Below are 27,199 nucleotides of genomic sequence, written 5' to 3' on the forward strand. Positions count from 1 at the left end.
CAGGACCTGCAGGACAGGGAAGGGGAGGCAAAAACCCCCTTGCATTTCCCAGTCCCAGGAGACCAGAGAGCAAGAGGTGCCAGGCCAGGGAGCCAGGGTGAGCATGGATGCTGGAAGGGTGAAGCGTCCCAGGGAAGAAGAGCAGAAACCAGGGCTCCCGGAGTCTGGCAGGGAGAGAGGAGGAGGGAATACCACAGGCCATGGAGAAGTCCTGAGAAGATTCTGGGGTCCAAAAACCAGGGCAAATGCCACTGAGGGTGGGTACAGGGAGAGGCAGGGAGGGTAGTTCAGATGTTGAGCTTCTAGACTCTAGATGTCAGAGGTGGAGGCTGGGCAGCTGTGAGATCAGGGTTGGGGTGGGTTGTCTGTGTGATCTCCTAAATCCCTGGCTGGTGACAGACGCCTGGATCCACCAAGGGCTGCAGAGAACAAAGCCTTGGTGACTGAGGACCCTGGGGATCCTTCCGGAACCACCTATGTGGGTCCAAAATAGATGATCCCTGTTATGTGGACAAATGAGCAGCTGCTGGACATGCCCTGGACCCTGGATGACCACATGCCAGGTGGCCCCGAGTATGTGCCATGTGCCCTCCCTCAGTCCTCACAGTATCCTAGACAGAAGACTCCACTATCACATGCAGGGCCCAGAGAGGTCAGCCACCCCTGCCCAGGGTCACAGGAACAGAAGCCAGGCCCAAGCTGCCAATGTCCACCCTGTGTCACTCACTGGGCTGACCCCAGGGAAGAGCTCCACCCAGCTCAACTTGTATTTGAACTCAAATACAAGTTCAAATTGTGGCAGCTGAGCCCTGGCAGGGAGAAAGAGGTGTCCCAGTGCTTGTGGTGGCTTGGGGCAGCTGGGACGCGTGTGAGCTGGAGGTGGTGGGGCCAGCCTGGCTCTTTCCCTATATCCTGTGGACCAGGAGGCTCATCCACCTCTGTGATGCACAGTCACCACGGGGACCGGGGCTGGGGGGAGCGCTACTTGGACTTGGAGTCCTAGATGTTTATGTGCCTTCCCCTGACCTGACAGTTACCAGGTCACATTGTGGCCTTTCTGCTTCCTACCTGAGACCCAGGGCTGACTTGCTATGTGTGTGGCTCGTGTGTGCTGGGCAGCTGGAGTGACACCCACCTCTGTACCCATTATATGTGTGCGAGAGAAGTGGGGGTCAGAGGCGTGTAGCATCCCTCACAGGACCCACTTCCAGAATCGGCCAAGTGTAGGCCAAGGGAGTCAGAAACCCAAGTTCTATGGATGCTGTGCAGCCTTGGGCTACCCTGCACCCTCTCTGGGCCTCATGTATAAGAAGTTGATCCCAAGCTACAGAAGTGTCAATCCCAGTGTACATGAGAGATGTCACACAGGCAGCTGGCAATTGGCTTTTCCTTCCTCTGGCTGGCTCACTGCCAGGTTCTACCCACCCAGATCTCCCCACCCCGGGGAGGGGGGGAGGGGCTCCTTGTGCTAATTGTAGCAGGGCTGAGCAGCCCATGAGGTTAGAGCATGCAGTAGGAGACCCCATAGAAAACCTCTTTGTCACCTTGTGATTGCGAAGAGCTAATGACCACCTGTGTGCCCAGACACCTGGCCAGCCCCAAGTTCTGGTCATGGAATCACTGGAGGGGAGGTATAGGGCCCCACACTGGACCAGGCCTGCCTCTCTCCCTGCAAAACCTTGCCTTTGAGGGGAACGACCAGGACCTCCCACCCTGCCCCTGGTCCAAGTAGAGGTTCGTGAATGCTGTGATCTCCCCAGGGTCCCTTAAAACACCTCTCAGGGTTTTAAAGAACCTTTCAGGGGTTCTTTAGGTCAGCTGTCTTGAACTGGCTACAGAGATTCCCCTCCTGTCCCTCAAGACCCTTCTCCCTCCCCTCCCCCATGCCAGACTCCCCATCCCAGCCATTGCCAGGCCCTGCACTCCACTGTGAGCGAACTGCCCTTTACTGGACACTTCCAAGACTCCTCCTCAGAGCAGTGTCCCTGTCCCCAGGACAGGTCAGTCCCTTTCCACCTTCCTACAAACCCCCTAAAGGTTTTGGATTCAGTACTGTCTGGGTCCACATGCCCACCCCAGTAAACAGATATTTGCAGGGAGCTGAGGGGTGTCAGGTGACCTGTGCGTGCCTCTGAGACCTCCCCAACGGCCGGAAGCCTGGCTGTCCTGGCACTGGCACCAGCTGTGTCTTGCTCACTCAGTTCCCCAGTCTATTTGGATAGGGCAAGGAGACCGCAGGCTAGGGGCTGGGTGTTGGCAGGTGTCCCTCTGGCCATGGGGGCGCCCCCCTCTCCTTTTGCCTTCTCCCCCCTCACCCCGTTGACTCCAGACTGGAGAGGTAAAGCCTCTCCAGGCCTGACCTGGGGGAGGCAGCAGTCTCCCTTTTAGGAGCCCCACGTTCAGTGTCCCCTAACTCCATCCACCTGCCTCCATGTGGCTCTTCCCAGGACTGGGGCTCTGAGAGGCCCTGACTGGCCCAGGCTCTCAGCCTCTCCTCCTACCCTCACCCTAGGCCCTAGGCCAAGTCCCTCATACATTCCAGCAGCTGAATGAGGACAGAGACTCGCCTGTCTATCTGTCCCTGAGCCAGGGTGCGGGGTGGCACCCCGGGTGGAGCAGCTGGGAACAAGCCCAGAGGGTGTTTGGAGGTGCCCACTATCCTGATTTTCCAACCAGTTTCTCGTTCTCTGCCCCTGTGTGGGGAGGAGACACACACTCCTCTGCTCAGGCTATCCCCAGCCCAAGTCCCTTGGCAAATCGCACGGTGACAGCAGGAGAATATGAGCAGCTGCTATCATATATTGAATGTTTACTGTGGCAGGCACTGGGCTAAACCTTCGAGCGTTTTTTCATTTAATCCTCACAGCAAACACACGAGGCAGTCTCATCATGAACCCCACTTTTTGAGGCTTAAGGGGATAATGTAACTTGTCTGCCAACACGAGTCGAAGCCTGGGCCAGAGCCCAGGTTTTAATCACCAAACTAAACTCTTCTCTGCTTCCTCTCCTACTTCTTGCTCCAGAAATCCATCTGCCATGGGAGGCAGCTCCTTGACCTTACATCTCTGGTGGACCTGGGCACACGTGAGCTTAGCCTCCCTGGGGCTAGAAGTCTTTCTAGGGAAACATGAGGCATTGAGCAGACAGACCTTTCTCTGCTCCCCTTTGAAGGTCCATGATCATGACATTTAAGGGATAAACAAGGCATAAATCCACTTGGGCAAAGGGTAAGCAAGAGGTGATGACAGCAAATGCAAAATGTCAACAAAGCTGGAAAGCAGATGGTCAACCAGTAGCTGACTTGGTAGAATGACAGAAGTTGAAAGCCCAGTGTCTGCAGGGAGAAAACCTCAGAGCTGAGCCCTGGGAGGCTCAGGAATGGGGGTCCCAGGAACCCCTAAGGGCCTGGGGAACCAGTAGGGCTGAGAAGAGAGCCTAGCTGAATGACTTTAAGAACCAATTGGCCTGGCATGATGGCTCATGTCTATAATTCCAGCTGCTCAGAAGGCAGAGAGACAGGAGGATTGAGATTCAAGGCCAACTTGGAAAAAAAGTTAGTGAGACCCCATTTCAACTAACAAGTTGAACGTGGTGACTCACATCTGTACTCCCAGCTACAGGGAAGCATAGGTAGGAAGATGGAGGTCTGAAAAGTACAGAACACTACCTGAAAAATAACTGAAGCAGAAAAGGGCAAAGGGTATGGCTCAAATGGTAGAATGCTTGCCTAGCAAGTGTGAGGCCCTGAGTTCAAATCCTAGTACTACCACCATGGAAAAAAAAAAAAAAAAAAGAAAGAATCAGACTTTAGATCCCTTCCCTAACCCTGTGTGGCCAGGCAACTGCCACCATCCTGTCCCACGGAAGGGTAAACTAGTGGGATCTGACCCAGGTGTAGGCCCAAGGCCGAGGCATCCACAGAAAAAGGGGCCATATGACAATGTACACAGTGAAAGGTGAGACACCTGCCAACCCCCTGCCCTATTCAGAAGCTACAGGCCAACTGAAACTTGTCCCAAGAAGCTGGAGACACTGAGGCACTCAGAAAAGTGACCTGACATACTGGTATTGGAGGGTTTCCTGCAGAAACACCTCATCTCAGCCAGTCTTCCATCGGCACCGGGTAACAGCCTGCCCACGGTCTGATGGCAGCTATGTCTCCTTCTTCATACGAAACACAACCAACACATTTTGAGAAAACCTTTAACGTGGAAGAAAGATTTTTTAAAAAATAATAATTTAAAGATTTAAAATCAAATTCACACAAGTTGGGTGGTAAGGGAGGGGGTGGGGGCAGGGGGGAGAAATGACCCAAGTGTTGTATGCACATATGAATAATAAAACAATAAAAAAAATTCACACAAGTAATAACCTCGGAAAGATAAGAAATGAAAACAAGAGAGAGGATTTAGAAAATGTTCAGGAAACTAGAGGTATAATAATAAAAAAAAAACCCCTCAGGTTCTACTAGAAGGAGAAAGATGGTAAAGACAACCCAATGCCTCTCTCAGAAAAAAAGTTTAAAAATTTAGAAAATAAGAAAGGGAGAACTGTTGGATTTTTTTTTCTCCTCGATGAGCCTGTGAGGTCTTTTTTTTTTTTCAGTTATTTTTACTGGTATGTATTAACTGTACGAAGTTAGGGGGTTCGTTGTGCTAGCTCCGTCTATGAATGTAATGTGCCGTGATCTTTATTCACCCCTCTATTTCCCCTTCTCATCCCTTCTTCCCAGTCCCTTCCTTTGTTTTAACTTTCTTACAAATTTTTTTAAATGGATTTTCATTGTGACCTTTCCATACATATAGCTGACTATTAAGCGTTTCAGGAACACAAACTAGGAGAACACGACCTAATATTACATGAATATTTCCAAGATCTAAAAGACAGGAGTTTCCAGAGTAGACGAGTCCAATGAATGTCCCCAAAATACAAACAGATCAAGGGCCGGGTACTGGTGTCTCACACCTGAATTCCTAGTTTCTTGCGAGGCAGAGAATAGGAGGATCGAGGTTTGAGGCCAGCCCAGGCAAATATAGATCATGAGACCCTATTTTGAAAATACTCAATACAAAAAAAAAAAAGGGCTAGCAGAGTGGCTCAAGTGGTAGAGCACCTGCCTGGCAAGTGTGAGGCCCTGAGTTCAAACCCAGTACCAACAATGACAACAACAAAAATAAATCAAAGCACATAGTTGTGACATTTAAAGTCATGGAGAGAGAGAGAGAAAGAGAGAGAGAATCTCCAAACCTTTCAGACCTTTTAAAAGGTCACGTTCAAATTCAAAGGCTTGGAAGTGAGAGTGGTATGGGACCTCTCAACAGCAACGTAAATACAATGGGAGAGTGACTTTTGTTTTGGTACTGGGGTTTGAATTCAGGGCCTTCACCTTGAACCACTCCACCAGTCCTTTTTTGTGATGGGTTTTTCAATAGCATCTCGAGAACTATTTGCCCAGGGCTGGCTTCGAACCTCGATCCTCCTGATCTCTGCCTCCTGAGTAGCAGGGATTACAGGTGTGAGCCACCAGCACCCAGCAAGAGAGTGGCTTCTAACTTGGAAGTTGATATCAAATTAAACTATCAAGCAGATGTGAGAGAAGGATAAACACACTTTCAGACAAGCAAACCATTTACTGAGGCAGCCAGCCTCAGGGAAAAACTCAAGCCCTTTCCTAAATAACCAAAGCAAACAGGGCTGCGGGTGGCTTACATGGTGGAGTAACTGCCTAGCATGCACAAGGCCTTCAGTTCAATCCCCAGCACCACAAAACCAGCACCATACAAAGTGAAGAAAAATGGTGAAATTTATGCTAGGAATGTAGACTAAGCTGGGTACCGGCGGCTTATGCCTGTAATCCCAGTTAGTCAGTAGACAGAGATCAGAAGGATCATGGTTCGAAGCCAGTCCCGGGGGAAATAGTTCACTACACCCTATCTTGAAAATATCCAAAACAAAAAGGACTGCTGGAGTGGCTCAAGTGGTAGAGCACCTGCCTAACAAGCGTGAGGCCCTGAGTTCAAACCCGCCCTGTACACACACACACACACACACACACACACACACACACACGCATACACAAAATGTAGACTAGGATACATTAAGCAGGAAATACAAAATAGCTGGACAAATTAAGAGACCACAGGAAAGAAAAAGCTTCACATTTCAGTTCTTTATCAGTACTTTTTCCCTGCTTCTGATGGTGCCATATGGCTGACTGCCTGACCACTAGCTCTGTCTCTTGTCCAGCCGTCTCTTGGCCATCTTGCTGTCTCTCCACACTGCTGGCTTCCATGTCTAAGGCCTGGCTCACCCTCCTCCCCATCCTCTGAAGACTCGGGTGCAGGTGTCCGGTCCACAAGGACCCTCCGACGTGGCCTCATGTCTATCAGGCACCTCCGCCTCAACGGATCCTTTAGCCTGGTGCTGTGATAGCTCTGCCTGCACCCCTATGGGTGCCATCACACAGACAGGGCCTGGCACCCAGGTGAGGGGGACTTACTCAAGGAACCTGGTTATGTACTCGCGGCTGCAGCGGGACCAGGTGAGTGGAGTGGCGTCGTACAGGAGCTGTGGAGACATGATGAAAGGCCGTTTCCCAACGGGCTCACAGTCATTGCCGCTGCCGTCGTGCTGAATGCCAAAACTGTGTGAGAGCACAGGCCCCAGGGGCGGGTGAGCTGGCAGGAGGCCACCAAGCCGCCCTCCCCCAGATGCCTGCAAGGGGCGAAATCCTAATTCCCGGGGCTAGCCCTGCTGTCCAATGACTGGGTGGCCTTGAGAAAGTCACACAACCTCTCTGGGCCTCAATTTCCTTACTGCAAAATGTGGGTATGAGAGCTGGTCCCATGGGGTCTGCTGACTGTGCTAGCCTGAGCTGAAATGATGACCAGGGACTCAGAGCTGCTCCTGACCCCGGCTGGCCAGCACTGGCAGGACAGGTGTCAGGGACAGGACCCATCATGGCCCCGCATCCTCATTGACACCGAGAACAGTCTGAAGAGGTCCCACCCTCAGGTCCTTGTCCCCAGGTTGAGCACATGAGTGAAGGGGTCTGACCAACTACATCCTCGGGAAGGACACGAGAGAATTATACCTCCTGAGTACCTACTGTGAGTCGGGCACTGTGCTAGGCGTCTGCAGAAGTGCTCTCTAGCTCAGTCCTCACTATTTACCCCCAGACAGGCTCAGAGAGACTAAGGAACTAGCCAGAGTCACACGGCCAGGAAATGGCAGAATTGGCAGTTTGTTCTACCACAGATGGCTTTGAGGCCCTGTAGGCATGGCTGTCATTCAGAACGTCTGACGCAGGGCAAAGGAGTCTTGGACCTCACTGAATCCAACGCCTTCCATCTAAGGACTGCACAAAGAGGCCCAGAAAAGGCACAACACTTGCCCAGGGTCACAGAGCAAGCAGGAATGGGGACAGGGTGAAAAATGCAAGCATTAAGAGTTACAAGGAAGGACACCCAAAGACCCACGATGACTCTTTTGGCCAACCCAACTTCCTTCAAGTGAGACTATCCCTAGACCAGTCACAGAGATTCCGTCTCTCTCCTGTTTAATAGGGAGGCAGCCTGGTTATAGGTGGGTGGGGACAGTTGAGGGCAGTGTGTGACCACACAGAGTCCATTCCCTGGGATGCTGGACTCTGTGGGCTTAGCTGGCCAGTACCCCGGGGCGGAAAGGTGGAGCCATGAGGACAGGCAAGTTACCTGTGCCCAAGCTCATGGGCCACGGTGAAGGCCAGAGGCAGGCCTGTGTCTTCATTGATGTTGCAGCTGCGGTGTGGCTGGCACATGCCCGCCACGTGAGACAGGCCCAGGGTTTCGCAGGGGTGGTTCACAGCAGCACACAAGTCCTTCCTGCACAGGCGGAGAAGAGATGCCAGGCTGACCTGGTCTAGAGCCAGGGGAGGTTGGGAGGGTCCCGTGCTCTAGAGGAACATGAAGGCTACCCCTTCCCAGCGTGAGAAGCAGGGCCGTGTGGCTGCCCCAGCAGGGATTCTCCCTGAGGGCTGGTCAGCACCTCGGGCAAATGAGGGCCTCCGGTCCCCTCCAGCCCTCTCACAGCTAGTGGTACCTGGTGAGCAAGATGGCGGTGTCGTGGTGCAGAGGGTGAGTGTCCCCTTTCATGTTGACGCTCTTCTGCCACTTGCAGAAGCTCCTCAGGGTGTTGTCTGCATGGTGTGTGATCTTTAAGTCCTCCTGGAGGCAGAGAGGGGCTGCTCACACCTCGCCCTGAGCTCCCAGGACAGGCCCGATTCTTTATACACAGGCAGGAGTCAGAGGCCACAGGCAGCAGAAGAAGCAGCCGGGCCCCTAGCCTCCAGTCCTGCCACCCTCTGGGGGGGACCTGACACTTGATGGAGTGAGTCAGTGACCATAAGGTCACTGCTGTGCCCTTCCACATAGGACAGCTCAGCGTACAGGGTATGAGGCAGGAGGGCTCTGTGGGTGATGCCTATTGCCAGGGGACAGTGTGGAGCCACGTGACCTCTCACCTCCTCATCTTCCAACAGGACCAGGCGCACGATGGTGATGTGGATGGGATTCCCAATGCTGGGGTCATGAAACAGGCCAGCCACCTGTGCGAGAGACAGAGGACCAGGCTGTAACCAGGATGTAGGATATGGGCACCCAATGACGCCCGCCACAGCGAGAGCAATGCACATCTACTTTCATACACAGGATTGCTCACATCGTGCACACAGGCTGCACACACGAGAGCTGGCCATGTGTACCAGTGCACGAGTGTTTCCAGGACTGCACACACGCTGCCCCAGTCCAGCCAGGGCAGAATTCAGGGAGCACAACAAGTCCTCGTGGGCCACCTCCCAGGCCTATAGCCTGTCCTTAGCAAAAGAATCTGTTTCTAATACTAACCCCATCCCCATCCAGCACAGAGGTCTGGCAGGCCACACCTCTGAATATGGCTTCTTGGACAATCTCAGGGCCCTGGCTGTGCCCATCTTGCCCTGGGCTGGGCCAGCCCTGCAGCCTCCCTGGTGCTCTGGGGATGCCAGGGCCAGCATCCCAAAGCAGGAACCCTTCGATGAGGCAGGAGATCTGGGTACAGCCTGGGAGTCAGGAGCCAAGAAGTCTCCCCACTGCTCTGCAACCCATCCTTCCTGGGGCTGACAGCCATGAGGCCATTGGAGCAGGTGTGCACATCTGTCAGAGGCTCCAGGGCTACTGGGGATCCCTACTGAGCCCTAGAAGAGAGGCCACCTCCAAAGGTGAAAGCTATACCAATGTACAAGGAAGTGGATGGGAACAGTCTGCAGACTTTTTTTCTTTTTCAGAGACGGAGTCTCACTGTGCATCCCAGCCTGGCCTAGAACTTGCTATTCTCCTGCTTCCTCCCCACAAGTGCTAGGAATACAGGTGTGTGCCACACTCCTGAGGCCACCAGAACTTTTAAAAGTCCCACAGAACAAAGGAAGCCAGCCTACAACTAGGGACACTCGTTAGGTCCCCAGTGGGGGCAGACACGGCAGTGGGGGCAGACACAGCAGCACAGGTTGGTTGTGACTTCTAGTAATACACCAGTACATCAAGAAAAAAATATTCATCCAGTGCTGGTGGCTCACACCTGTAATCCTAGCTACCTGGGAGGCTGAGATCAGGAGGATGGTGGTTCAAGGACAGCCTGGGCAAATAGTTTTGAGAACCCCCATCTCCAAAATAACCAGAGCAAAATGGACTGGAGGTGTGGCTCGAGCAGGAAAGCACCTGCTTGGCAAGTTCAAAGCCCTGAGCTCAAACCCCAGTCCTACCAAAAATAAAAATTTGAATTTAAAAAAGAAGAAGAAGAAAAGAATACAGGAATGTACAAATATTTTTTTTAAATAGGAACAGAAAAAAACAACCATTGTGAAGAGGGCAGGAGAGCCCCTACTGTTGGTTCTGGATGAAATTTCAAGGTCAGAAAGGTGAAGAGAAACAGTGATGCCATGGGTCACCATGGCCACCATGCTCAGGCTTCCCCCACATCCGACCAACTCTGCCTCCTAAGTTTTGTCTCATCTGTCTCTCATCTTCATATGCAGTGCCACTACCTACACCATGTCGTCTCATGAGTGGTGAGGTCTCCTACCAGTGTCCCCATATTCTATGCCCCTCCAGGCCACCTACCACCTATGGGCTCAGTCAATTGTCTTTGAAATGCAAGCCCAATCACACACACAGCAATGATTGGCTCTTCATAGTCCATGGGGTAAGGACAAATGTCCCCAACCTAGCCAACAGGCCTCTTTCGTCCTGCTCTTGCCCTGCTCTCTGGCCTCTTCTCATCTCCCCACGCTCCTCACTCCCACCACTGGCTTTCTCTCAGAATCCCATGATTCCTCCTAACATGGTGCCTTTGCACACATTGTGCCTTTAGCCTGGACCTCTTCCCTCCCATGGTCCCCCTTCTTCTCTCCTTTCCTCTCCAGCTCTCAACCTCCATCATATCCTTTGTGGAGCCTCTACTCTATCCCACACTCTCAGTAACTATTTGCTGAATGCATGCATGAATGAATGACTTGGGCACTTGCTAAGTATTTCCAATGCAACAGTGAGCTGCTTAGGAGGCAGAGATGGGGAAGACTGAAGTTCAAAGTCAGCCCAGGCAAAAAGTTAGAGAGACCCCATCTCAACAAACAAAGTAGATGTGATGGCATGTGTTTTTGATCCCAGCTACTCAGGAGGCATAGGTCAGATGTCCAAGGCTGGCCCTGGGCAAACATGTATGACCTTTCCTGAAAAATAACCAAAGGGCTTGGAGTATGGCTCAAGTGGTAGAACTGTCCAGCAGGTACAAGCTCTGAGTTCTAACCCCAGTACCACCAAAAAGAAAAAGGGAAAGAAAGGAAAAGGAAAAGGAAAGGCGGAGAAAAGTACCCTGGAGAAAGCCAGGTCAAAAGAACAGGAGAGTTGTCATCAGCCCCCAGAAAAATGGCTCCAAAGGATGAGCCCTCAGGGTCTGCGGCCTGAGTCAGGCTGGGGAAAACTCAGTGCCACCATAGAGCGTTGTGCATAACATTTCTCAATGCCTCCCAGGAAATTCAGAGGCACAACAGCGCTGGAGGGAGGCAGGTGGACTAAACCAACGTGTGTTGTAGCCCAGGCTGGAGAACTCGCGATCCGCCAGCCTCAGCTTCCTGATTGCAAACATATACCACTATGCCTGGCTGCTCTTATTCTTAAATTTGGAAAATGCTGTCTGCCTATTCTCTAAGGGATTTCCCACACATGAGTTTTGAAGGCTCTGAGAAGTCCTGCAGTTGAAAAGCCTGCTTTACATTTTTTTAACCCTGGACCTGAGTGAAGCCCAGTCCCAGCTCTGCCATGAGTCAGCTATGTGTTTTCGAGCACATTCCTTGTCCTCTCTGAACCTTTGTTCCATCACCTGTGAAGAAGAATGAGCCTTAGGTGAAGTGGTGGGTAGGACACACTGGACAGCAGTGGGTATGCCATGGATCTGGCTCTAACTTATCAGGGCCTCACAGTTGGGGACCCAATTTCCTGCCCTTAGAGGCAGGTTACAGGCGCTCCTGTGCCTCTTTCTTTCTTTGCCTTGCCAGCTCAGAGAAGCCTAAAATTGTCAGGGAAGGCCACATGAGAGACGGCCCTGCCTCCCACCCCCACATGGAGCTCACAAAGTGAATGTGCAGCTCTAATGAGCCCTGGGGCAAAATGCTTGACTTGTCACTCGGGGGATGGCATGGGCTGGGTGGGCCTGACTCTGCCCAGACCTGACCCATGAGGGACTCAGAAGCGAGGTGAATGAGCCCTGTGTACTGTTGCTAGCTCTGGCTAAGCTCCTGGCTCTTTCTACCTGAGCTTCTAAGTGGTAACACTAGGAGAAGAAGACCTCAAGGCCGGGAAACCTGGCCTTGCCCTGCCCTACCTGCCCAGAGGCCAGGCCACCATCCAGAAACAGTTCCCTGAAGCCTGGACTCTAGTGGCTTCCCTCACTGGGCAGAGCAGGCTAAACAGAGACACTGATAGGGCCCTGCCTGGAGCACAAACATGAAGCAAAAGGCTAGAGCTATCATTCCATGGGGGACAAGGAACCAATGAGGGTAGTCCAGAGTGGTGCCTGTTGATGAGGACTTGATCAGCAGGGGCCTTGGTGGTCAGCAAGTAGACATCAGCATGGCCACAGCCCCTTCCTTACAGCCCTGGCTTCACAGCCATAAACCGACAGCCAGACCAGCTGATCTCAGAGATCACTTCCTTTAGGGTCTCAGCAGGTGAGACGCTGGCATGAGGAGGGAGTGGCAGCACAGGACACTGGCCCAAGGCTCCTTAGATACCATTCAGCTGCACAGCATAGACCCCCAGCCCAGGGGAGAGATGGCAAAGTGGCAACCTGCCCAGCCAGGGGCCTGCTGAGCATGCCAGGGAAGAGATCGATTCTCCTGGGAAGCTTCAGGGACAGCTGGGCAGTCTGAAGGCCTCACCTGCCTGTCAGTGAGGGGTCCAAGGAGGGTGACCTAGTGGGAACTACCAGCCCCCATTAGTCACAATCCCCATCAGATGGGCCTTCAGAGACCTGGGCTTCCATCTGGTCTGCCCTGCTTTGCTGTGACATGGCCAGTCATCACCCTCTAGGGCCTCTGCTACCTCAACTGTCGGGTGGGCTCAAGAGCAGTGTGCCAAGCTCACAGGTGCTGCTGTCACCCCCAGCTCACAGATCAGTGACTTGCCCAAGGTCACTAGATCACAGAACTGGACAGGTCCTTCCAGCTCTAATGCATTTGAATGTCTCAGGCAGGGCTGGCCTGAGAGGGCAAGTCTGTCACCAGCACCTAATACAGGGTCTGACAAAAAGGAGGAAGGAGTTTGTTCAGGGTCCAACCAATCCACAGCTCCCAGGCACGCACAGGATGGGCGCTGCCCGGCCTTCCTCTTCCCTCCCGTGGCCAGCTGAACCAGTGATGTGACAAGACACTCTGTGGCCTCCCTCCAGTGGCCCTCTGGGTGGTCAGGGTAAGGAAAGGGACATGTGCTGTGTTGCATGAAGTCTAAGAAGCCCTGGGGCCAGTGCCCTGTGCCACTGATGTCTCCTAGGGACCCTGTCAGGTTCCAATCCCTCCATGGACTCAGGAGCCTACTTCTTGCTTGGGCCCATCTAGGGCCAGCCTTCCTGCCCGCTCCGGCACCACCCCCTGCAGCAGCCTCACCATGTTCATGATGGTCAGTACGTAGCTCTCCACTTGTGGCTGCCCGTGGTATTCCACCATTTTGGCATCAGCTACCACCAGGGTCTCTACCCACTTCTCTTTGCTGACCGAGCGCTGGTGCAGGCGCCTCGGCCGCTGCTGCTGCCACTGCTGCCGCTGCTCCCAACGCTCCCGACGAGATTCCAGGTCCGGGGACACTGTGGGTCCCAGACAGAGTAGGGTTAGCTGGCCCATGTCTCCAGAGCCTCTCCTTAGTACAGGGGAACAGCACTGGGATCAGAGGAGAGAGGCTCTGGATTGCTGACTTGGGTTGGCCCCAGATCTGTGCTATGTGACCCTGGCCTGGTCATTTTCCTTTTCCAATCCTGGGATTTCCAGGATTAATCCTATAAATGAGCTGATCTGCCTCACAGGGTGACCTTGGACCATTTGATAGCTATGAGCCCCGTAAAGTGCTGTATCCACTTGAAGGAAGCTCACAGGCCAACAAAGCTGGAGACTGAGCCTCTACTTCCCTATGCTGCAACCTCCCCTACCAAGGGGTGATTATATCCCTGCACAGGAAGACCCTACAGCCAAGACCCAGCTGGCCAGCCCCATAAGGTCCTATTCTCCACCCCCGACTGCCCCAGATCAGAAAAGGAAGCTCCACCAGGGAGCTGAGGAAACTGAGGCCAAACGGTATGCCTCCGTGGACATCTGTTTTGGAAACAGAGTCCCTGAGCTGTGGGCAAATTGAGGCTGGAGCATTAGCTAAGCAGTGGGCAAATCCCAGCATCTCCAATGGGCGGCTCCTTGCCTGGACTGCCAGCACTCTGGTCACTCTGCAGGGAGGCACTAGGTACTGGACTCTAGGTCCCTGGTAACAGAAGTCAGAGTAGGAGTGGAGAAGGAAGGGAATAAAGAGCCATTGGCCCTACTGGGGCTAACCATGGCCTGGCACGGCCACTCAAGGAAAAATGGTTGACAAGCCAGAGGGGCCACAGGCAATGTGTGGAGAGAGCAGAGGGAGATGGAGCCCCAAAGTATGTGGGGGTGAGGAGGGGAAGGGAGGTGAGAGCAAGGATGTCAGTCCAGAAGATCAGATGGAGCAGGCCTGACGGGCCAAGGTCATAGACTCATGGTAAATGTAAAAGCTTGGATTATGGTGGTGTGTCCATCTGTTCTCATTGGTTCAAGGGGTGCTGGGCATGGGGACATTGAGCGATGCTTCTAGAAAGGGCCCTCTGAGCTAGGCACCAGAGGCTCACGCCTGTAATCCTAGCTACCCAGGAGGCAGAGATCAGGAAGATCAAGGTTCCAAGCCAGCCTGGGCAAATAGTTCTGGAGACTCTATCTTGAAAATACTCAGTACAAAAAAAACCAGGGCTGGTGGAGTGGCTCAAGTGGTAGAGTGCCTATTTAGCAAGCACGAAGCCCTGAATTCAAGCAATAGTACCACCCGCCCCCCCACCAAAAAAAAAAAACCAAAGAAAGGCCTTCCCTCCCATGGAGCCGCAGGGAGGAACACACCTTGTACCCCACAGGTGCTCAGAGCCTGAGCGTTGCCCTGCCTCTCAGGGGCTTGGCGCTTATACACCATGTGGGGCTGGGCATGGCCAGGCCGGGCTGGAGCTCCATCCAGGGGCTCAATGAAGTAGTCCTCATTAGAGAGCTGGAACACACCTTTCTGGGGAGGAAGCACTGGTGTCACACAGGGAGGGCTGGCACTGCCTTCCCTTCCCACCCATCCCAGAGGCCCATCCTGCCCCGCTGAGCACACACTGAGCCTAGCCGTGCCGCTGAAGGCAGATGCACAGTGATTCCCTCCCACTGGGCCTTTGTTGACTCCATCTCTCTGTCCAGAATGTCCTTCCCCACCATTCTACACAGCCAAAGCTTTCGAAGCGGAGCTCAGAAGCCTCTCCCTGCGGATGCTGTTCCCCACACTCACTCATTAGGAGGGAGAAATGGGTCTACACGCCAATCTGACAAGACAGCTGCTTCCATAGTCCCAGGCAGCCTGTGCCCAGGCCTCCAGGCTATTTTGCATCTCCTTTGTATTCCAGCCATCAACAACTGCCCCCTCCCAGCTGGCCAGAGCTCTGGCTCTGCCTTCAGTCTCTCTTAGGCAGTGAATCACTCCAGAAGCAGCTGTGCCCACACCCAAGCCACCAAGATGTCCACAGTCATCAGGACATCCTGTTTCCTGGGACAGAGCTGGCCAGAGAAGGAAAGCTGGCAGGGGTGCCTTGGGCATGCCCATCCAACATCAGAAGTCCAGGGAAGCACCTTCAGGCAGACCCCCACCTCTTGGAAAAGATCAGAATTCCAACAGGGAAGAAGGTGTCACCTCCCCCTGTACATCTTGTTGGCACCAATTTGATCCCATGGGTCATACAGGGCCAAGCCTGGAGTGCCAGAAAGTGCACGTGCTAGAGGGACTAGAGACCTGGTGTGAATGCACCTGCCACCACTGGATGACTAGGTGACATCAGCAAGTTCCTCTCTGAGCCTGTTTCCTCATCCATAAAATGGGATTGATGGTCCATATGCACAGCTGTTGCATGGCCTCAGTGAGATGGACACGCAGCTCACTGAGCAGGTGTGGGCTCCATGAATGAGAATGCTTTGCTGCACAGATGGCCTTCCAAGGCCTGTGGCACACCCTGCCCTGTCATCAGGCCCTCTGCACCATGACACAGAGCTTTTTGCCTCATCTAAGCTGAGGGGTGCATCGTGAGCACATTCCCCACTCCTCCCCACTCCCCATCCTTGGGAGCTGAGGGGTGCAGGATGGGCACCTAACCAGGAGCAGAAAGAGGCCTTGAAGTGGGAACTGCTCAGGCCACCAGCAACGGAGAGGAAATTGGGGCTGCAGGTGATGCTAGATTGCCTTCCAGCCAGGAAGCCTGTTTTCCCAGAGCTCTGGTCTGGGCTGAGTGGCCCTGCCATCCCCTGCAAGGGACTCTGTCCTGGGGAAGAGAACCTAACAGTGGTACTCCAAGTGGGGTCTCTGAGCCCACAGCTACAATACCACCTAGGTCATTTTCAGAATTGCAAAGGTTTGGTCCCCATGCCATACCTACCTTGTCAGAAACTGTTTACAGGCCTGCTGGTGATTCCAGCTCAGCCCTAGAGAATGACAGAGCCTGCAATGTCATTCCACTTACCGCGAGACTGTGGAAGCCAGCAGAGGAAAAGCACACCAGTGCTGGGGCCCACCCTCTGTCCCCGGCACACGCGGGCCCGGGAGCACTCACCAGGCCATCGCAGGCGCTGATGGCAGCGAGGCCGCCCTCCAGCTCCGGGTCCTGCACCTCGCCCAGCAGGTGGCAAGGGGGGGTTCGGGTCCGGACGTGCGTGTGGCCCAGGCCACCGTGTCGCCGCGTCTCGCTCACAAAGCTGGGCGCCAGCAAGTGCAGGTTGGCGGTCAGGTTGAAGCGCAGCTCCCGCCCGCGGTACTGCAGCTCGTAGAAGGTGGGCGCGGCGCGACGTGGGGACACATCCCGCCTGCGCAGCGCGCGCGGCCACAGCTCGTAGGACAGGAAGGAGCCCCCTGCGTCCACGCGCACCGGGTGCACAATGTCCAGCGCCGCCAGGCCCGTGGCTGTGTGCCCTGCAGGGAGAAAACCACAAGCAGTGCTTAGGTCCCATGCCCTCAGGGTCCTGGGAGACCAGAGGAAGGGCAGCCAAGAGAGGGTGGCTGGGATCAGAATGCCTGCACTGTGCTTTCTACCAGCTCTATTTCATCTCTCCATGCCTCAGTTTCCCCATCTGAATTATTGCAATAAATTAACAGTCTCCCTGTTTCTATCTACCTTCAGAAGCACTCTATTAGTAGGTTTTCAACATCGCAGCCAGAGGGAATCACTGGAAATGGGTCCTAGTCTGTCCAAATTCCTGCCCTGGCACCCATCTCACTTAGCAAATAAGACACAATCCTAAAGCAGATACCTTAAAAGCAACTGAGGCCAATAGGAAAAGGGGACCAGGAACTAGAGAAAAGGTTAGATCAAAAAGAATTAACCTAGAAGGTAACACACACGCACAGGAAATCAATGTGAGTCAATGCCCTGTATAGCTATCCTTATCTCAACCAGCAAAAACCCTTCTTCCTTCCTATTATTGCTTATACTCTCTCTACAACAAAATTAGAAATAAGGGCAAAATAGCTTCTGCTGGGTATTGAGGGGATGGGGGGAGGGGGAGGGGGCGGAGTGGGTGGTAAGGGAGGGGGTGGGGGCAGGGGGGAGAAATGACCCAAGCCTTGTATGCACATATGAATAATAAAATAATAATTAAAAAAAAAAGTCAAAGACACAATCCTGAGGGTGAATGAGGCCCAAGGCAAGGAAACCCCTCCAATCTCATCTCCATTCAGCTCAATGGCCTCTTTCAAGTCCCTCAATAGACCACATGTGTGCCTGCTTCAGGAGTCTGTGTTGCTGTTCCCTGTCCCTGGAACACTCTTCTCTCTGTTTTCCGCAAGCTAAACCCTTCAGCTCTGAGGAGAGTGGAATGGGCCTGCTCTGGGCTGTTCTATGTCGTACAGAACAGCAGTCAATAAATATATCAAACATATCTGTAAATATATCAAATCATATCAGAAACACCAGACACATGAATTTATTAATTTATAACTCCCTCACTTGGGAGCACCCCAAGACTAATATGGCAGGCACACTGACCCATCTCATCACTCATCCAGGAAAATTGAAAGGATCTCTGCCTCTCTCCCAGGCTCCAGTTCAAGCACAGCTTCTCCTGCCCATGACACACGGCCCACTTCAAACTGACACTCAGAACTGCCTGCCACGCAGACTGTATTTGATAACCCTGCACCCCGAACAGCTCTGTCCCTGTGGTTGTAAAACTTTTTATCTGGTCCCTACAGACTTTTCTTTGCATCTATCTGTATCAGCTCTGGCCTGTGCCTTTGGAATAGCTCCTTTGAAGTCTGCAGCCTCTTTAACCCTTTCATACCCTTCTATAACATATTCACACATTATTATGTGAAGTATAAAGTGTGATCTGAGACTTAATATTGATAATTGAGATTGGAATGAAAGAACCTGTGTTTGACAATGGGCTCGAGTACCAAGTGAAATCAGGAGTACTTGGTGAATTAAAGCCATGAAGTTGAAAGACAAAAATAGAGTTTGCTTATCCTTCAAGTCCTTGCTCAAATGTTTCTTTCTCAGTGAGGCCTCCTCTGACCACTTTATTTTAAAATTGTTATTCCCTGGCTCTCCGTGTCCCCCTGCCCTCCCTTAGTTTACAGTTCTCTGATATACTCTGTCACTTAAGATTTTCATTATCTTCTGTTTGTTTTCTCTCCCTCTCCCAATGTAAACTCTTGAACGGCAAAAATATATATGTTCTTTGTTTAAGTGCTAGAAGAGTCTGGAACTTAGCTGTTTCTCAGTTGAATAAATGTGTAGAATGGGGATAGTAACAGACTTAGATACTTGAGTCTGTCCTGAGGACTGAGTAAACTGAGCTTCTCCACCCAAGGCAGTGCCTGGCCCACTGATAAAACTCAATAACTATTACTTTTATGATTGACTGTTATTAGCCTGGTGAGCTGTAGAATGTGCTCTCAAGTGCCTTCAGGTTCTCCAAGTGTCTCCAGGCCTCCTGAGATGGGAAGATGGAGAAGGGCCATCCAAGTGGAGCTCTCTGCCCTGTTTCTACCACCACTTCAACAGAGCACTCTGGTCTCTCGCTATTTTTTTTTGGCCGTACTAAGGTTTGAACTCAGGGCCTCGTGCTTGCTAGACAGGCGCTCTACCACTTGCAACTCTGGTTTCTTTTATGTACAAGAGCTCATCTGAAGAATGGGTTCCAGGGATGGAAAAAAATCTGCAGACCTCTGCTCTGTCCTTAATAACTTTAAAAACTATCTCCTTGTTGCTCTGTCCTCCTGATTGCCCAGTAAGGCAGGGATTCTTTTTTCTCATGGGTTTTTTTCTCAGGATAAATGTTCAGAAATGCATAAAATACATAGGCATACCAAGGAAGTTGATTTTGTTGAAATATGGTTATCAAAATAATTTTAAGGCATAGGGTAGAATGCCTGCCTAGCAAATATCAAACTCTAGTGCCACCAAAAAAAAAAAAAAATTAAGTTCAAATCCCAGTGTCATAAAAAAATAATAATAATTTTAAAAGTGGAATGTGGAATTATATGATCCTTTATTAATTCATTAAACAAGATCTAATGGCAAATTTAACAACTATGGTAATTCTGAAGTAGTGATGAATACATAATTTATTTCAAGACACCTTTAACAACTATAATGCGATCAAATTACTTACTTTTCCTACTGGTAACAAAAATGACAGGTGCTGATAACACTGCTGGGATTTTTGGCAATCATCGTAACTGAAGGAAGGCTAGGCCTGCCACACTGGTTCAGTGAGAAGGCAAAGGCAGGCTCAAGCCCAGCACCAGAGGCTCACACATATAATCCTAACTACTCAGGCGGCAGCGATCAGGAGGATTGCGGTTCAAAGCCAGCCCGGAGAGATGGTTTGCAATACCTTATCTTGAAAAAAAACCAACACAAAAACAAGCCTGGCTGAGTGGCTCAACTGGTAGAGCACCTGCCTAGCAAGTGTGAGGCCCTGAGTTCAAACCCCAGTACTGCCAAAAAAAGAAAACAGCAGGCTCAAAAGGTGGAGAGAGGGGTCTAAAGCCACCATGGACAGTGGCAGAGCCGAGTCTTGAACACCAGTTTCCAAATAGCTTTAGTCAAGATCATCAGCAACATCGCTCTATGTTCTCGGCAGTCTGTGTCTTCCTGGGCCTCAGTTTCCCCGTCTTTAATGTAAAACACTGGACTAGGTCAAGTTTTTAAAACTTCTTTGAAAGTTCACCTACTTTACAACAGTACTTTTCGGGAGGTCTGGGAACCCCTGGGCCCACGGTTTTGAACCCTGTTTCCTCTCTCTGCAGTGCCCAGGCTTTGAGAAGCACAGCTGAGAAACTGGCCAATCTGAGGTTTCTCCCAGCCCAGGTCCTGCCCCGACTGTGATCCCGACTGGTCATGACAATGACTCCTAAGGACCACAGGAACACTGAAGATATTGCTCTCTGCCCACAACTGCTCAGCGGTACAGGTCTCAAAGAGCCTTCTCTGAGAGTCACCAGCTGGGTGGGCTGGGGAGACTTGCTGTGTGGCCCCGAGCAAGTCTTTCCCATCACTGAGTGTGGGGGTGGGGGTAAGTGCAAAGATTTTCCAGACTTCCTGGACAAGAATTTCTTAAAAACGAATTCCCAGGCCCATCCCAGAATCACCAAATCAGCATCTCTATAAAATGGAACCAGGAAGCTGTGCTTTCACCAAAAGTCTCAGGGAACTGTGACCACAACAGAAGTCAGGAAATCTCCCACTGGAAATGAACTTGGCTGACCGTCAGTGGTACCTAGAGAGCTTTGAAAAGTTACAGGTGCCCTGGACCAGTCCAGACTGTGATCCCACAGATCTGGAGCGCAGGGGTCCTGGGATTTGTATTCTTTGTCACTTCCTAAACCTTGTCGGGGATTCTGATGGGGTCACTTCAGGGGCTGGCACTGGGAAACTCCTGGACTGGAAGATTTAAGGAGACTTACTGCCCTGACATCCTAATAAAGGTGTTTAGGACTACAACTCCACAACCACAGCCTGCTAATCTCTTTTTGTTTGTCAGTTGATTAGTGTTTTGGCTGGCCTGAGTATCAAAAAATGTCTTAATCACTTTCCAGTGTTTAAGAATCACATAGTGTTACACAAAAATGTCCATTTTTCCACTGCCCTTAAAAAGTCTTCTCATCCATCCACATCAGGCCTAACTTCCCACCTGGAAGTGACTGGAGGTGAGCTGTGAGTGCCCTTTAGAGAGTGCAGAGCTCCCCCACCCATCTGCCTCAGTCCCCACCACTTCCTACTGTTCCTCCCAACACACAGTGACTGTGTGACGCTAAAGGCATTTTTCTTTCACTCAATTAAAAACCAAAATGGGAAAAACAAGAACTAAGCCAAGAGGCCCCATGCTCTATGACAAATTTGTCTCCCCATCAACCTTGTTTGCTCATTTCTATTTTTTGTAGAGTTTTTTGTTTGGCAGCACTGGGGTTGGAACTCAGGGCCTCACGCTTGCTAGGCAGGCACTCTGGCACTTGAGCCGTGCCCCTTGTCCTTTTTGCTTTAGGTATTTTTTAAACAGCTCTCACCTGGACTGTGATCCTCCTACTTATGCCTCCCATGTAGCTGGGATGAGAGGTACAGGTCACTAGGCCCAGCTTTTTATTGGTTGAGATGGGGACTCTTGAATGTTTTGCCCAAGCTGGCCTCAAACTGAAATCTTCCCAATCTCCACCTCCCAAGTAGTTAGGATTACAGGTGTCAGCCCCTGCACCTGGCTTGTTTATTCATTTCTGCTATGAAATGCCTGATCCGTGGCATCTTGTGTGTGACCCTTCGCTACTAATTGTGTGGGAGCACTAGGGCTCTGAAGCCCAGGAAAATGCAAAAGGCACCATCCTACCCTCAAAGTAGAGCAATGGTCACAGGATACCTATGACTGCCATCCTGGCAAGGTACTGCAAAGGTCCAAGCAAGGGGAGGAGACACCTCACAATGGCCTGGGGTGAAGAAATGCTTCATCAAGGAGGTCCTATTTGAGATGTCCCCTGATATATGGGTTCAAATTCAGCTGTGGAGACAGGAGGGGCATCTTGGTGGTGGGAGCCATGTAATAGATCCTCAAAGAAATGAGAAAAGGCTAAAAATGACAAGAACAAGCAGCGAGAAGTTAATCTTGGCCCAGGCATATGTTTTTTGAAATGAGACAATGGAGTGACAAAATAATACAGTGTCAAAAGCATGGGCTTGAAAGTAGAAAGACCTGGGTTCAGGTTCCAAGTGGGCCACTTCAGAGTATGAGCTTAGTCATTTCATCTGAGCCTCAATTTCCTTGTCCGCTTGGAGACACCTGGCCAGAAAGCACAAGGAAGTGAGTCCAGATTGAAGGGGTGAAAATGGCAGAGGTGAAGAATAAGACAACCTCCCTCTTGTTTCTTGGCGGAACTGGGGTTTGGACTCAGGGCTCTGTACTTCCAAAGCAGGTGCTGTACCACCTGAGTCACACCTCCTTTACATTTTTTGCTCTGGTTATTTAGGAGATGGAATCTCAAACTATTTGCCTGGGCTGGGCTCAAGCCTCAGTCCTCCCAATCTCAGCCTCCGAAGTGGCTAGGATTATAGGGATGAAACACCAGTGCCTGGCTTACACTTTAAGTGAGCATCACCAGTGGTTCCCAAGGGATGGGCGATCATAGCCATGGCAGCTAACAACGAGCTAAAGGTCAGGGCACTGATGCCAACCTGTCCTGAAGTCCTCAACTAGAGGGAGCTGCCTGAAACATTTCTAGGCAAAAGTGTTGTCCTCAAATGAATGTGGGTGGGGAAGGGAGGATTGTGTACCTGGGGAGAAATGGCCCCAAGAACTTTAAAAAGTGTCCCAGCTGGGCACCGGTGGCTCATGCCTATAATCCTAGCTACTCAGGAGACAGAGAGCAGAAGGATTTCGGCTCAAAGCCAACCTGGACAGTTTATCGGTGTTTTGGGTTCGTTTTGGCTAGCATCTCGAAAAAAAAAAAAAAATCACATAAAAAAAGGACTGGTGGAGTGGCTCAAGCAGTAAGAGTGCTTGCCTAGAAAGTGTGAGGCCCTGAATTCAAACCCCAATACTACCAAAAAAAAAAAAAAAAGTGTCTCTGGAGAGGGACCTATGCTTTCAGTGACATGCAGTCCTGTTGAGAATTGCTGCTGTAGACTTTGGGCAGATATTGCAAGACAGAAACTCCAGATGCGTGACAAAGAAGCATGCTATTAAGCTCAAAAATGTGAGTGGGGGCTGGAAGTGTAGCTCAGGCATAAAGATGTACAGGTCCCTGAGTTCAAGCCTCAGGAAATAAAAAATAAAAAGCAGTGCTAAGTACAGCTATGCTTCAGATAAAAGGCACTTTGATTACTGTGCTCTGAAGCCAGACTGCCTGGGTTTGAATCCCAGATCTGCAACCCGTGTCTATGAGATCATGGTTAGGTTACTCAACCACTCAGAGTTCTGTTTGTCCATCTTTATTGTTTGTTTGTTTGTTTATTGCAACAGGGTCTCAGCATGGAGCCCAGGCTGACCTCCAACTCACAATCCTCCTGCCTCAGCCTCACAAGTACTGTATTACTGGTATGCCTCACCACACCCACTAAAATATTTTTAAGGGGCAGAGTAAGGAAAATAATTCAGTGTTGCCCACAGTTGACCCTGGTAGAGACTTTGGTGGCCAAACTAGCACTACCCTGTGCCAGAGAAGGGTAATTGCAAGCTCCAGTCTAGTGCTCCAGAGCTAAAGCTCCCACAGGATGGGGACAGGTGCCAGCCAGCCGACTGCCACACTTGGTGTTAAATACTTTGCATATCAGCCCTGGGTGACAGACTGTCACTCTGGTGCTTCTACCAGAGAACTGCCAACGTTTCGTTTACTCTCACCTCCCTATTAAGAACTGAGTTACAATCCAGCCCTTCAAATGACCTACAGCATAGGCCAAGGCAGAGAAAGCGCTGGAGGTGGGTGCACAAGTGACACATGGCCTCTTCTGAAGTGCACGCATATGCGGCTCATATGGGCAATGCAGCACGGGGGTGGGATGGGGGGAGGCGTGGCTGCACCCCCACAATTCCAGCAAGTCCCTTGGGCTTGTCACAGGTGGAGAAAAAGTCGGTATACATTCTCCTAAAACTGAGCCCAGGGTGTGCTCTTGGGCTTAAGGAAGGTACCATTCAGTGGCAAGAGTGCAGGCTTAGGTCTTCCAAAGAAAATGACGAGGTCAGAAATCCAGAGTGAGAGCAAAACGCAGAGGGCCCCACACTATGTATTAAGAGACAGACGCTGTATCCTGCGGGGTGGTAGTGCCTGGGTTAGTTGGTTCTAGTATTGGGTCTGGGCCAGCAAATTAATAAAGACAATGACCACTCCATGGTGGTCACCGTCCTGTAATAAGATACTGACATTTGCCACCTCACTTAATCCTCACAAGAATCCTATGGGACCGACCCTCTCCCCCCCGCCCCGCCCCAGCACACACTCTTCCCACATCTGCCAGTTCAGACCCAGGCGCTGTTCCCTGGGAAAACCGTTTTCCTACTCCCTTCTCCCCGCACCTGGCTCATTCCCACGAGGCTGGGGAAAACATTCCATGACCAGCCTTGCAAGATTGTTGAGATGAGGAAAAATAAGAAAAAGTGAAGCTGGAATACAGTAAGTGCTCATTAAATGTTTGCTCCGTCTTCATTCCCTGCTAGACCAACCCTCCCTAAAACACTGTTCTCGTTCACTCCCCTTAAACGGCTTCCCAAACCTCTATGATCAGGTTTAAATGTCCCTCAGATCGGGGTCCAGAGCCATAGTCCCTCCACTAGGGAGGCAGGTGTCCTCATCGCCAGAAAGCAGGCCTAATCCAGTCCAGAGGCAGATGTTCCCCTGGGACACCCCCGCCTCCTGCACAGCGGTCCAGCCATCCAGAGTTCATCCATCCTTCCAAGTCCCTCCAACATGAATCTCCCTCCTCCCCTACCTGCCTGCAGGTGCTCTCCCCACTACCCGACCAGTCCCTGGCCAGGGGTCTCCTACACCCCTGACTCCCATATTCCCAGACTAATTGTTCTGTATGCTTCAGGAGCGCTGCTGCCCCGCAGGTCGCCTTCAAACAAGAGCCTGGATTCGGGCCAGAGACTCGTCGGAGACCGGCGGGGCGGGGCGGGGAGTTAACCCAGGGCGGAGGAAGAAGCTCCGGCTCCGCACTCCACTCCCGGCGCCTTCACACTTTGGGGGAGGGGGAGGCAGGAAGTGCAGGAGCGGCGCGGGACCCGGGCCCCAGCGACACCGTGGCCTGGGAGGGCCACCCCGATGCAGTGGCCGGGATCGGGGGCGCGGCGGGGGACCCGCATAACCCGGCGCCCTCGCCTGCACAATCCCGCTCACCCCGCTTTCCCGGGGAGCCCCACTGTGGAAGAGGGCGAGAAGCTGAATCCTTCACGCTCCGTCCAGCACCCCGGGACCAGAGCTCTCCCAGGACGGATGCGCGCACCGCTGCGCCCGCGGTGGGGAAGCTGCAGTGATGGAGGGCACTTATTCCAGGCGAAAGCCTGGATCGATGGCTGAGTAGAGGAGGCTGGGGGTTAGGATCCCGGGAGGTGCATCCCCTGCCGGCCCGATCCCACCCCTGTCCCCAACACCAGGGACGCCCCTGGCCCCAGGCAGAGCTGGGATCCGCAGAGGTGAGAAAGGGATAAAGCGAACCTGGAGGAGTGGGGACGGTGGCAGAGCCAGGCCGGCCGGGGTGGGAGGGGGTCGGCCACCCACCTGATGCGAGTTCGGGGGCGCCGGGCGTTAGGGCGCAGAGGAGCAGGAGGAGGGGGCGCAGCAGCGGCGCGGGGCTGCGGGGACACGGGCGGCGGGGCATGGCCCGGGCCGGGCGGCCGCCGGACGACCCCTCGCGCACGTTCTTGTCTGTCCCGTCCGGTCCCAGCCGGGTCTGGGTCCAACTCAGGACATGCCTTGCCGCGTGCAGCTCCTAGGGGTCTCAGCTGCGACTCTGGCCCGGCGGGCAGGGACGCTCGGTCCTCGGGCAACAAAGGCTCCAAGGCCCGCCCCCTCGGCCGGCTGCGGAGGCAAAGAAAAGACAAGAAGGCGAAAAGCGGAGAAAGAAAGATCGGGAGGGAGGGGGAGCGCGGCGCCGGCCCCCGCCCCGCCCCGCCCCGCCCCGGCTGGGCTCGCCCCGCCCCCTCCCCGCCCCGGCCGGACTCGCCCCGCCCCCTCCCGGCCTCCGGGTCCGGCCCGCTGCCCACCGCGGGTGGGGCGGGGCGAGGGACCGCGCCTGCAGCGCCCCCCGACAGACACCGACCGCCCGCAGGGCCGAGGGCGCCCCCTGGCGGCGGAGCCGAGCAGGAGCCGGCCATCTGCACCCTCCAAGGATCCTCAAAGGTTCCGCAGTATCTCAAATTTCTGCCTTATTCCTAATTTGTGCTCCGGAAGGCGTCCTTGAGAAGCCTTCCCAGGATCAGCAGGCCTGCCCCACAGAGAAGGGGACACGGAGGCCTCCTAAGAGACCAGGGTCACATGGCGGGGAAGCAGGGTCCCCCAGGGTTCTGAGCTATATTCTACTCCAAAGCCAACTTGCAAGAGGGGCTTGCGTCGTCCTGGGGTGGGCAGCATTTTCCTACGCGAGGCAGAGTCGCGCGGCCCCGGATTACTTCCCACGTGTCCACTCCCTTGAAGCTCAGCACAGCCAGGGGACTCTGGCCTGGCCCAGGCCAGCGCCCACAAACTTTCAGCAGGGGCCCCTGAGAGCCTGGAGGCCCGCCAACCCCAGCCTCACATCGCGAGCCAGACTCCGCCTCAAACATCAGCCATCTGTCCTTTGCAGCCTTGGCCTTGGCTCTGGATTCTGCGATGCTCTCAAAGCCACCTCTGAAGCGCACACACTCCCTCCCCCACCTCCTCCCTTCCCTAGATCTGGCTCTGCCCTAAGGGTGCCTGTTCTTCTGTTATGGAAGATTATGGTCACCACCTTCCCCCCCAAACACACCCTGAAGTGTCCTGTGCACTTTCCCTCATTCCCTCACTTCTGGCTTCCTCTCCACCTGACCCTGTTGTCCTCCTGGGGGACCTGTGTCACTCATGACCACCAACTTCCTCGAACTCTTCTTCAGTGACCTCCCACTCCACCCTCAGCCATCAGATCTGATGGTCACAGTGTAGGCTGTATCATCCCTCAAAACTAAAACCTGAAGATCACACACTGGGCTCTCAGACCTGACTCTGCACCCACCTGCCCTGCACCCTCACCCTCACAACCACACTGGGCATTGCTCTTCCTCCAGTCATTGTCACCTTCTCCTTCTCCCCACCCACCAGCCTCTCCTGGCTTCTCCTACTTCCCTCCCTAGCTATATTCACTGCTTGACCCTTGGCCCCTACCCAACTACCTTCCATTTCTCCCC

The 27,199-nt window shown here is 52.8% G+C and overlaps 1 protein-coding gene across 2 annotated transcripts in view; it reads right to left on the minus strand.

Annotated features, from left to right (window-relative positions):
* The window catches only part of Adamts7 (ADAM metallopeptidase with thrombospondin type 1 motif 7), a 41,658-nt gene extending 15,784 nt beyond the window's left edge, over nucleotides 1-25,874 (minus strand). For both annotated transcript variants that reach the window (XM_074061600.1, XM_074061599.1), the window contains exons 1-8: nucleotides 25,560-25,874; nucleotides 16,414-16,769; nucleotides 14,684-14,840; nucleotides 13,172-13,368; nucleotides 8,501-8,584; nucleotides 8,080-8,204; nucleotides 7,713-7,862; nucleotides 6,500-6,643 (exon numbers count right to left, since the gene is read on the minus strand). In XM_074061600.1, coding sequence (XP_073917701.1) covers nucleotides 6,500-6,643; nucleotides 7,713-7,862; nucleotides 8,080-8,204; nucleotides 8,501-8,584; nucleotides 13,172-13,368; nucleotides 14,684-14,840; nucleotides 16,414-16,769; nucleotides 25,560-25,659 — 1,313 coding nt within the window. In that variant the 5' untranslated portion in view covers nucleotides 25,660-25,874. The remainder of the gene's footprint in view (nucleotides 1-6,499; nucleotides 6,644-7,712; nucleotides 7,863-8,079; nucleotides 8,205-8,500; nucleotides 8,585-13,171; nucleotides 13,369-14,683; nucleotides 14,841-16,413; nucleotides 16,770-25,559) is intronic.
* Nucleotides 25,875-27,199: the final 1,325 nt, after the last annotated feature.

The sequence above is a fragment of the Castor canadensis genome, chromosome 19 (genome assembly GCF_047511655.1).
Source record: "Castor canadensis chromosome 19, mCasCan1.hap1v2, whole genome shotgun sequence".
NCBI classification, from domain to species: domain Eukaryota; kingdom Metazoa; phylum Chordata; class Mammalia; order Rodentia; family Castoridae; genus Castor; species Castor canadensis.